Genomic DNA, 12,701 nt, shown 5'->3' with positions numbered 1-12,701 from the left:
TTTGTCTACAAATGAAAGAGAGGCGGTCGGTTTTAACTACAAGAAGCCATTGTACACGCGGAAGAGACACATTTCGACGCTCTGAATCCCACCTGTTTAAGTGATGAATTAGAGGCTGTATGAGTGTCCAGAGATCTCTGTTGGATAAAATCATTTTTGCAAAGGTGTTTTTTCTTACATTAAATCTATCTTCAAGTTTTCGAACACGCAAAGAGGAATAAGAGAGGAATAATAATAATGTAATAATGTAAGAGGAATAATTTTATTCCTCTTACAGTTTCTACATATTTTAAGCACCATATTTTTTTTACATTATGCAAAAAGTAGCTGAAAAAAACAACAAAAACATGAAAATGTGCTAAATCCATACAGCTCTCATTTAATTTAACTTCAAGTATTGGAATAAGTTTCTCACACAAATAAATTACTTGAACGCAAATAAAGCCACCTTTTCCACAATTACTGAAGAAAAGTGTAAATGCTTGATTTTATCCTGCTTAATTTTTTTATGAACCATTCAAAAGTGTTTGCTTTTTATTTCTGCATGTTCTACTGGAAGAGAAGGCCTCGTCTGTTTCCACATCAATGGGCCAGTGTCTGGGGTTGAAGTCAATGTGTATTGGATGATATGCTGTAAAAGTGTAAAAAGTCTTATCTACTTCCGGCTGTCGTCATGTGTATTGAACTCAGGGCTGGGGGCTGCTTTTCTGAGGGTTTTTCAAGATAGTATAAGAATGCTGTGAGTCCGCTGTAACGACACACTTGCGAGAGGACTGCAGCCATTTGTCTGTAAACTTGCTCGTGTCCAGAATATTCTGTAAAATAAATCCTTCGAAGGACCTGTTCACCGATCTCCAGTCTGTAAACGGAAAATCAACATTCTCTCTACCCGAACAATAACGAACACGCGGAAGACAAAGATAGTCTTCTAACAGTATCACGTAAAAGTCCACCCATATTGTTGAATATCACCTGAGAGCATGACTATCTTAAAAACAACACAATAGATTCCGCAAATGCCATGATGGCACCAGAGGCATCGCTGAAGAGGCCATGCTTCATTTCCTGGAGAGCATTAATGTCTGCACAAACATTTACGGCAATCCATCCTGTGGAGATAAATATACGACCAAATATTGCCATGCGCAGTCACACCGCTATAGCATATCTGGAATAACAATAAAAGGTCACGCCTCAAGTTATAAATGCAAACATTAGGAAGCGTGGCAAAGAAAATGATGAAAATCTGCTGCGAATTTCATTCTGAACGCATCTCCTGCATGCGCCAAAATCCAATTTAGATCCAACCCGCCTTGTCCACCGAGCCTACGCTCACAAAACACAAGTCAAGGACGGCGAGTCAGTCGGTCAATATGAGCCTCATCTAATCCAATCCGTGGAGGTGAAATGGGAGCCACGGTGAGACAAGCCAAGTGCGGTGATGTCACAGAGCGCGACCTCCGACCCTGCGGAGAGAGGAAATGAAAGAGGCGAGGAGGTGCAATGCCGCTAATAGGGGAACAGTAGGAGTTCAATTGTGTCATTTAGGTTAATTATTTGACTCCAGGGTAGCAATCTGTATCTTTTCAATGGACCAAAAAAAAAAAAAGGCATCGGGGGGATAAGACCTTGGACATCTAAAGATACACAGAAAAAAATACACAACTTCGCCTCCATTCGAGAAAGCGTTTAGAGAGACATCAAAACCGGAGCTCCCCGAGCGTCCCTTCTTTTGTTACAAGCCGGCAGACAGAGGCACATTCCTGCGGGATAGTTATTTAGGAGAACATTCGAGTGCTTCCACAACGGCTGGCGAAAAGAGACTTTGTCCTCTGCTGCCAACACACACGCACGCACGCACACACACACACACACGGAAGTTCAAAACCACACGATTCATCTGTCTGTACCTCGAACGCTGACAAGCTCTTGCAAAAGGACAGCACAGGCTTCACATTAGGTCCAAGCTAATGATATCGGTGCAAAGAAATTCTGATTTAGCCTACTAATGCTTCTTTTCTACCGAGCAGAACCAGTTTAGAAACGGCAAAAAAACACACAAAGGCAAGTGAAGACTTGAGTATAAAACATTTTTTTGAACATTTTTTGGTGACAGGAAAAACTTTGTGACCATTAAAATAGTTTGCAAAGGTCTGGTGAATGTTTTTGCGACCGTCTTTGAACGAACCCTGACGACACATAAATGCTATCCATTAGCTCATCCATGGTGCTTCCCATTATGTGTTAGCATTAAGCTCGCGAAATTTATGGCAAACTAATTGTGTTAAATATGAAGATATTGAATTTTACAACATCTCCACATAGACGCTATCCATTAGCCCATCTATGATGTTCCCCTTTATGTGTTCGCATTAAGCTAGCGGACTTTAAATGTTGTTTTAAATGTGAATTAAGACAATGTTGCAACACCGCTACATAGCTGCAACCCATTAGCTCATCTATGGTGTTTTCCATTATGTTTTAGCAATAAGCTAGCGCACTTGTAACTAACTATTGTGGTTGTTTTAAATATGAAGAGCTGTTACAACACTTCCACATAGATGCTGCCCTTCTATGATGTTTCCCATGATGTGTTAGCATTATGTTAGCGGACTTTAAGACTTAGTAATGCGGTTGTTTTAAATATGAAGACACTGTTACAACACTGCCACATAGACGCTATACATTAGCCCATCTATGGTGTTTCCCTTTGAGTGCTAACATTAAGCTAGCGAACTTTAAAGGTTGTTTTAAATATGAAGACAATGTTACAACACTGCCACATAGCTGCTATCCATGAGCTCATATATGGTGTTTTCCATTATGTTTTGGCATTAAGCTAGCACACTTGAAGAATGGATTAAATTATGTTGTTGAAGTTTGTTTGGTGTGTTAAACCAAATGAGCAAGAGTATCATTAAAAGAAACTACAGGGTACTGAGGTGAAAGCATCCTTACATCATGTAAGTCATTTTACTGCTCCCAATGCTATGATGTCATCAAGTCGAGAAACTGAACAAGAGGGTCGTTATTTTCGAGTGCAGTTCTTTAAAAGCTGGTCATGAAAAAGCCTTTATGTGGACTGCATCTGTGTGCGCGAGTGTGTGTGTTTTTGGGGCAAACGACTGTACAGAGAACGTGAAAGTGCCACCTGCTGAAATGAATGGCGAGCGTGAGAAGAACACACCAGGCAAATGACACCCAGATGTCTATGTTTGGAGCGCATCCGTGTCACGCTCGCGCAGCTGCCAGTTTTAATGCACAGAAAAAAAAACACAAGCTACAAAGCTTTACGGAAATCGGAACACACAGTCGACAGTCGAGCTGCTGTTTTTGTTTCGGGTGGGGGGTTCGTTCAGACAGCTGCTTGTTGCATTAAGGTAAAGAATAAAGTGCGGAACAAGCCGATGTTACCTTGAATTGTGCTTTAGGCTCAAAACTAAGCATTAAAGTAAAGCTGTGACAGGATTTTTTAAATAGTTTATCACACTCTCTTATTTCATTACACAAAGATACTACTCAGGTTTTTCCAATTAAGTCACTGTCTGAATCATGGCGGTAAAAGCTTTTAACTGTGTCACCTTGCAGAAGTAGAGCAGTGAAGGCTAATGGGCGACCTCTTTTCAAAATGGGCCAGCATGTGACACTCATGTCTCACACGTTTAATTGACTCCATTCTCATCGAATAAACAGTTTATCTTGCAGCTTTTTATTTTTTTTTCCAGTAAAACAAATGACCTCGTTTTTAAGTCTCAGAGAGAGGACAAATAGTTCATTGCGCAAGGAAGAATCATTTGCTGCTAGTTTTGATTTCCTCTTTTCTCAGCCATACGCGTAATGGGGTCACTGTGACACCAACTAACACAGCTTGACCTCATAAATGTTTTTATTTTATATATATTGTGCCACTGCATGCTTCCTCATTTTATTTCCCGTTCTGAAAGACTTTTCTCCATTAATCTTCATCATTTGATATTTAACTAAGAACACGTTGCTTAGTTAAATATCTTAAATATCTACTGTAGTTCAAAGGTAATCAATGGTGTTGGCCAAGTATTGAAGATTTAGGTAACTGATGCCCTCTGTCGGATTTCTTTGGTATCACACCTCGCGGGCTGCATTTTACTGTGGCACGTTTTGAGGCGTGTCTATTATTTTGGTTTATGTTAGTTGCTACAGGAAATGTGAGCTGCTGTTTTAGAAGAGAGGACAATTTATTTATTTATTTTTTGCACAACTGAATACCACAAACACCTTCAGGTATTTTTCAGTGTATGTATTTTTCATAAGTATTAATTTTTTGAACTTGAATGTTCCCTTACATTAGAAAAACACAATACTTTGCACAGATGATGGCATGACATTTAAAAAAAAAAATAAAAAGTCGTAAATAGGGGTCAAGCCAATCGTGGTTGAAATCTTGAAATTTTATTTATTTATTTATAAGACTATTTTTACTTTGGCCAGAGTGTATGGACACTGCCTATTTTTCAGAAATTGATGCATGAAGAAGAAATAAGACACTGGAAGGTGTTAAAAACATTGGACTTGAACACTCAACAGGTTTCGCATGCGTTGCTTGAGGCTTTGTGAACTTTGCATAAAATGTATGAAAAGTACATCATGGCATACCTTATAGTTCTGAGGTTCGGGTTTGAATCCTGGCTTTGGCCTTCCTGCGTGGTGTTTACTGTAGATGTTCTCAGTGATGCAGTTTCCTCCCATATTCCCAAACCATGTATGATAGTTTCATTAATGAATTAAATTATCTGTAGGTGTGAATGTGAGTATAAATTAATGGTTGTTTGTTGTCTATATGTGCACTACAATTGGCTGACAAGCAGTCCAGGTTGTACCCAACCTCTCACCCAAAGTCAACTGTAATGAAGACACTGTAAAAGTACTGACTGTAAAATGGTATCTATGGTTTTCCACCACCAGAGGGAACTCTCTTGCTCTTTAAAATTGTGACTGAAAGAACTACAATTGGATCTAAAAAGCTTAAACAAATCTGGGAGAGAGAAAAAACATGGGGAATGTTTGTCACTTATCATTAGCTAAGTTACATTTTTGTCAGAAATCTTTAATTGGATAAGTGATGCTTCGAAAAGGAGGACACCCTTCAGAGTGGGGACAGAGCACTGAATAAACAGCCCTGAAACTAGCTGACAAAGGAAAATCACATTGCCAAGAGAAACTACGCAAATAAGCTGCTAATAAGTTTCCTGCTAACGACCCCGCAGTAGTGTGCAAAGGTCTGCGATCAGTAGACCATACCACCAAGCAGAGGACAATAAAGGACAGTCCGACGATTTGAATATCTTCTACTGTAAATTTGACCAAATGACCTCCATCATAGTAGTTTCAGCACTCTGTAGTATTTGCGTAACTGTTTTTGATCACTATTCTACTGGGCACTTTAACTCATTTACTGCCATAAATTCATAAAAAAAAAAAAAAAAAGATTATTAAAAATTAAAGGCAAGAGACGATTGTAATTAATCGCATGACTTCAATAGTTAACTCACGATTAATCACAAATTTTACATCTGTTCTAAATGTACAATAAAAAAATTCTAGGTTTTCATACTCTTGTAAACAAAAGTTGGGAAGAATCTTAAACTAATAGAAATAGTTAAAATAAATTTTTGACGTTAATAGCCGTCAATGGCAGTGAATGAATAAATTTAAAAAAAGAAAAGATTATTAAAAATTCGGGGCGTTAGGCGATTAAAGTTTTTATTCGTAATTAATCGCATGACTTCACTAGTTAACTCGCGATTAGTCCCAAATTTCATATCTGTTCTAATTCTACAATAAAAAAAAAAAGATAGGTTTCATACAATTGTTAAAGTTTTTTTTTTTTAAACTAATAGAAATATATATATATATATATATATATATATATATATATATATATATATATAGTTATAGTTATAAAGAATTTTTGACGTTTATAGCCGTCAATGGCAGTGAACGAGTTAAAGGGGAAGTCGACAATAAACATTTCTTGACAATTGGTACTTAAATGCTATCCTTAAATTAGCGACTCTCTATTAAATGTTAATTTTGTCATAGATGCTTGTTACTGAAAAACTAGAGTGGCTCAAACTACCAGAGACCAAATCATTGTGTGTGGGTGTGTGTGTGTGTGGCTTCCGATTCTGGTGCTGCGGATGGACAAGCAAAAAGGATAGATGCCAACCGATTGTGACATTTCAACATGAAGCACATAAAAAAACTCAGCCATTCCAGAAATATTTGTTCTCTGTTATCTGGAGCACAACTATTCAATGTTGCTCGATAAAATGGATTTCCGCTGCGAACCCCACTGGCGACCTTCAACTGGAAGGCATCCTACAAGCACTAAAGTGCAAGAATGCGGCAAGAGCACTTCTTGAACTCATGGTAATATAACCAAATAACCCGCACAGGCTGGGTCTCCTAAGGACACGCAGGTTGATTTATAGTGTGCCTTATACGCTTTCTGCTCTCTTTTTTGTTAAAAAAAAAAAGAAAGGGAAAAAAAAGAAAGGGGGAAAAAAAAGAAAGGAAAAAAAAGAGTGACTAGGGTTTATTCTCACATGTCTCTCAGCAGTGAATCATGCGCTCTCAAAAGGCAGACCAACTGTCTGCATTGATGCCAAAATATGCAGTGGAGCGCACGTCCGAATCAACCTCACGAGTTGTGCAATTGCCGTGAAAAGCATTTGACACCAGCCCTTTCAAATTAAAGTCAACACCTTGCTATTATTCTCTGTATCTACACCAAATACCGGCTTGTGTTTGGTGCTCGGAAATATGACACACTTCCTGTGGATGTTTTTTTTCCCAACAGAGACGTATAAACATTGGTCGTACCTGCAGCACTCCGTGTTTACCGTTTCCACTTTGCAGTTAGTAACGCTGCTCTCGACACTTCTTTGGGCACAACCTATTTGAGCTTTCACAAACTCCAGCTGGACTGCGGAATGGTGAGCCCACTCTAAACTCATTCGATTTGAATTGTCGTGAATAATTCGTGTCTCAAAAGAGATATTTTTGTTTCTAGGGTCTGAAGAGGGAGTTTATAAAGCTAAGGAAAACTACCTTGAATTGCTGCTACACAGTACATTTTGTAGAGAAAATCTGAAAAAGACTATTCGGTCCTAGCGCAACTTTATACTCGAAGAGAGTAAAATATTCACACACACAAAAAAACAAAAACTATTGAGGAACAATCACCGAACCATCATCAGTTTGGGAGACAGCCAACCTAACCGCTGACCCGTGCCACTCCTACTCAGTGTCAATATATCGCAGGTGTCAGGTGGAATCCTCATATACTGGTACCTCCATTTTTGGTTTCCTTTGGGACACATCAGCAAAATGTTAGCTAACAATAAGGCTAGCATAGCTCAAGTGGTAGAGTGACTGTCTTACATGCTGAAGGTTGTGGGATCGTACCTCAACCCTTGAGTGTTTCATTGTTTTGTTTGTTTACTCTCTTTTAAGTGTAAAAGTTTACTCTGTTTAGAGTGGGACCGAATATAGTCTTTTTAGCGTAAACGTTACGCTGTGTATTCAAGCAAGTCGAGTCTTTATAGTGCCTGCACTTGCTAAGTGTCAAATTATACAACCAAGTAGATGTTTCGTTAGTTATCTATGCTCAAAAATGAATCTGTGAGGAAGCCTTTCAAAATGTTCGGCCTATTACGTCCAAATCAGGCTAATTTCAGGCGTTGTTGGACGCATAGGTCAGTGTTAGCTTTGCGTTAGCATAGATCAGCGTTAGCTTCTGTTCTGATAACCGGCACTTTAACACAAGATAGGGCGTCCTTGCATTTTGAACATACGTAGTTCTGATCCTACATCAGCCATGTAACACATCGCTATGTAAAGTACGAACACGCAGTCTAGTCTAACCATTAACCAACCTGAACTAGCGCAGTAGTGCAGTCCAATTACAGTAAATATTTGGATGAAAAACACTTCCAGGCCAACATTTTTTCCGCTTTTGTTAACAAGAGTATGAAAACCTAGAATTTTTTTTATTGTACATTTAAAACAGATATAAAATGTATGCTTAATCGTGAGTTAACTAATGAAGTCATGCAATTAATTAAAAACTTTAATCGCCTGATGCCCCGAATTTTTAATAATCTTTTTTAAAAAAAAAATTATTCATTCACTGCCATTGATGGCTATAAACGTAAAAAAAAAAAATCATTTGAACTATTTCTACTAGTTTACTTTTTTTTTCCACTTTTGGTATCATTAGTATGAAAACCTAGAATTTTTTTATTGTAGATTTAGAACAGATATTAAATATGTGACTAATCGCGAGTTCACTTGTGAAGTTAATTACAATAAAAAAATTGTAATCGCCTGACGCCATTTAAAAAAAGAAAAAAAAAGACTGTTAAAAATTAGGAGCGTCAGGCGATTAAATTTTTTAATTGTAATTAAGTGCATGACTTCACGAGTTACTCACGATTAATCACAAATTTAATATCTGTTCTAAATGTACACAAAAAAATCTAGGTTTTCATATTCTTGTTAACAAAAGTGTAAAAAAAAATTTTTAATCAATAGAAATAGTTAAAATGAATATTTTGAGTTAATACAAAACAAAAGAGTGGCGGTAATTGAGGATGCCTCATGTGAAGCGTGACCATTTCATAGCTGCCATGTTTCCCCCATTTACTTCCCAGGTGTTGAATTGCACAGAGATAGACGATGTGCTGGAGAAGTTCTACCTGTCACCATCCTACGGACTTGAGTTCTGCATCGGCTTCCCTGGGAATCTTATGGTTGTCCTTGGCTACCTATTTTGCCTGCCTAAGTGGCAGAGTTGTAATGTTTACCTCTTCAACCTGGCAATCTCTGACCTCATCTTCCTCTGCACGCTGCCACGCCTCTCTTACCTCTACGCCAAGCACCAGAAAGAGACCAGCTACTACGCTTGCGTCATCAACCGCTACGTCCTGCATGTCAACCTTTACTCATCCATTCTGTTTATGGTCTGGCTGAGCATGGATCGCTTTTTGCTCATTCGCCACCCGGCGCGGAACCACTTCCTGCTGAGGCCGCGGGCGGCGCTGGTGTTGACCGGCTTGAGCTGGCTCGCCGTCAACGTGGAAGTGATCCCCATGATCGCGCTGATGCTCCAGGACCTGCAGGGCGGGAACTGGAGTCGTTGTAATGACTTTGCCAGCCTCCAGGGGGATGTCAGTGCTTTGGGCTACAGCATGGGCCTCACCTTCACCGGCTACATTCTACCTCTGCTTGGACTCTGTGGTTTTTCCAAACGGATCGCACAGCTACTTCAGACCCAGGAAACGGCTTTTCATCGTCGGACTGCACAGTACAAGCACGCTCTCAGGGTTGTGGCTTCGGCGTCGGCCATGTTTCTGGTTCTGTACACTCCGTACCATGTGATGAGAAACGTCAGGATAGCATCCCGGCAGGCCTGGGCAGAAGTGCGCTTGTGTACAAGGATGTACATAGAGGGCCTCTACATCTTGACCCGACCGCTGGCATTCTTGCACAGCGTCATCAACCCGGTTTTCTATTTTCTCATGGGGGACAAGTTCCGAAAGTGCCTACTCGCAAAGGTTCAAAAGCTGGCCGGAAAGACAACGCAGCCAAGAGAAGCTGTGTGAAAAACACACGGCACATTTGTTGATTTATGTACCTAATAAAGTGGACAGTAAGTATGGAGGACCAAAACTGCCAAAATTAAAAAATAAATAAATGACTAAATAAATAAATAAATACATGACTAAATAAATAAGTAAATGACAAAGTAAAAATTAAAACGGATATTAAAAAATATAATTCAAAAATTAAATTAAAAAAAAATATATAAATGGAAATAAAAATAACAAAAAAATATATATATTTATACATAAAACAATACATTCATATTTAATTTTTGATTTATATTTTTATATCCGTTTTTATTTTCACTTTTTGTCATTTATTTAGTCATTTATTTACTTATTTAGTAATTTATTTATTTAGAATTTTGGCAGTTTTGGTCCATACCGCCAGGACGAAATGTTATTCAAATGAGGGGGCGGTCCTAAGGTTTGGTGTCTTGGTTTGGACTCTGCCCGTTGCAAACTGCCTTTCATTTGTCGAGTGAGCAGCTCGTCGAAGAAGGAAGTCTCGCCGGCTTGCATTGATAGCTCAATCTTGTCCACTGTCAACACAACTTGCGACTTGAGTTGCTCGACAAGTCAAACAAATAAATAAATAAATGACTAAAAGTGAAAATAAAAATGACTATAACAAATATAATTTAAAATTAAATACAAATGTATTTATTTATGTATATATATATACACATATATTGCTCTTTTTATTTCCATTTATATTTATTTTTTTTAGATTTATTTTCGAATTATGTTATTTATATCCGTTTTTATTTTCACTTTTAGTCATTGATTTATTTTGAGGTTTGGCAGTTTTGGTCCTCCATACACAAGCCTCTTAAGTGCTACATTGCATAACGTCAGCATGTCAGAGAAAGAAAGAAAACCTCGCAGGGCACTTAAGGTTAATTACTTTGTTTTTGCTGTTTGTTTTCCAAAACATTCCCAAAGATGGACTGTCAACATGCATGACGTCGTCGCGCGAGACCTCAGGGTTCCTCATGTGAGCTCAATTCAGCGGTGATTCATATCCGTCTACATTTTTCTTCCAGAGACTCAAAAAGGAATGTTAAGAGATGAATGTAAGTAAAGAAAAATATACTCACATTATTGGATGTGAAGCAAGCAGTCACACATTCAAAGCTGTACGATTCCGTTATCACATACACGCAAAGGTAGTGTTATTTTTTACATTTTACAGCGGTTGACTTTATGACCTCCGTTAAGGTTCAGACATTTACAATTAACTGTTTTTGTAAAATATTTTAAATATTGTCTGTGTGGTTGTTTAATAAAGGTATTATATAGGTGACAGTTTTATTCTCAAACAGATCAATTACATTTGTACTTTTTTGTTGGTGGTCTAAAAGAGGGGCGAGTTTTTGACTTGAGCCAACCTCCACCTAATGCTTGTTAAATGCAATTAAGTTACACAGTAAATTCTGAGTAAATTTTACTATTTAGAGTGGGAAAAAATAGACTCAGTTTTAGAGTAATATTTACACTTGTAAAGTAAAGAGTAAAATAAAGAATTGGGGGGGGAATAAAAGTCACTCAAGGGTTGAGGAACAAACTCACGATCTTCGGCTTGGGAGAGAGCCAATCTACTCCCTGAGGCACACAACTCCTGCTTTGTGTATCGAATCATATGCTGCTAGTTTTGATTTCCTCTTTTCTCAGCCACACGCGTAATGGGGTCACTGTGACACCAACTGACACAGCTTGACCCCATAAATGTTTTTATTTTATATATATTGTGCCACTGCATGCTTTCTCATTTTATTTCCCGCTCTGAAAGACTTTTCTCCATTAATCTTCATCATTTGATATTTAACTAAGCAACGTGTTCAACCTTAAATATTTACTGTAGTTCAAAGGTAATCACATGGTGTTGGCCAAGTATTGAAGATTTAGGTAACTGCTGCCCTCTGTCGAATTTCTTTGGTATCACACCTCGCGAGCTGCATTTTACTGTGGCACGTTTTGAGGCGTGCCTATTATTTTGGTTTATGTTAGTTGCTACAGTAAATGGGAGCTGCTGTTTTAGAAGAGAGGACAATTTATTTATTTATTTTTTGAATGCCACAAACAGTTTCGTGTCAGCTGCAGCTGATTCCATGATTCCATGAAATCTTCTCCAAGAGACAAAAAAAACGATGTCTTTGGTCTCTTGGAGATAAGCAAACAGTAGGAGGGGCATATCTGAGGTGGTAGTGTGGCAGTCTCCCAAGCTGAAGGTCGTGAGTTCATTCCTCAACCCTTGAGTGACTTTTTTTTATTCTTAATTTTGCTCTCTTCCTAGTGTAAATCCTACTCTAAAACTGAGTCTATTTGGTCCCACTCTAGAGTCAAATTTAATAGAGTTAAATTTACTCTACAGAATTTACTGTGTAGTGATTCTTTCAAATGTAACATTAGAGGGAGGCCTACTCTAGAAGAATCACCAAATTTAAGGATTTGTGTATGTGGTTAATACATTTCTACAGTCACATTTCAATTTGTATCAGAATTGTGTGTACAGTATATCAAGCAATTGGGTGCCGACCAGCCTCCTGGCCAAAGTCAGCTAAAACTGGTTCCAGCCCACCCATGGCCCGAGCGAGGATACAGAAAACGGACGGATAAAAAGCAAACATGTCCAAGAAGCACTGTGCCAGTTTCTTACATCTTGAACACAGTTTGCTACAAAAAAACAGATGTCAGGGCTCAGAGAGAATAAAAGTACAGTATGACTCAAGAAGACGCTGGCGAACGAGCGTGAGGGGAAGGCGGGAAAGCTGCTCTGCTGGCAGATACGAAAGGGCAAGTATGACCAGCACTAATGCGAGGCAGTTGTTGGGAGAAAATCGAAGGTCATGGATATGGTGGGAAGAAAATAAACTCAAATCAAAAACAGAAGGTAGCAACATAAAAAGTGTGTGAAAATAGCCAAGCATGTCAACTAGAAGAGGAAAATACTCCAAGCTATAATTGTATTGATCAGCCTATAATTACTAGGCAAAGGGCTTTGTTGACATTTTTTTCATGGAGGGCCAAAATTTCCTTTCCCACTCGACACAGCTC

At 38.5% G+C, this 12,701-nt stretch overlaps 1 protein-coding gene across 1 annotated transcript in view; it reads left to right on the top strand.

Moving 5' to 3' along the window:
- LOC144052089 (succinate receptor 1-like) overlaps positions 1–9,644 on the top strand; it is a 173,570-nt gene extending 163,926 nt beyond the window's left edge. Inside the window, exons 7-8 of the mRNA XM_077565903.1 lie at positions 6,839–6,974; positions 8,694–9,644. Of these exons, the coding sequence (XP_077422029.1) occupies positions 6,972–6,974; positions 8,694–9,644 (954 nt within the window). The 5' untranslated portion in view covers positions 6,839–6,971. The remainder of the gene's footprint in view (positions 1–6,838; positions 6,975–8,693) is intronic.
- The last annotated feature ends 3,057 nt before the right edge of the window (positions 9,645–12,701 follow it).

This window comes from Vanacampus margaritifer, chromosome 5 (genome assembly GCF_051991255.1).
Source record: "Vanacampus margaritifer isolate UIUO_Vmar chromosome 5, RoL_Vmar_1.0, whole genome shotgun sequence".
NCBI lineage: Eukaryota > Metazoa > Chordata > Actinopteri > Syngnathiformes > Syngnathidae > Vanacampus > Vanacampus margaritifer.
The sequence above is the reverse complement of the archived record's forward strand: the minus strand, read 5'-3'. Positions and strand labels throughout refer to the sequence as shown.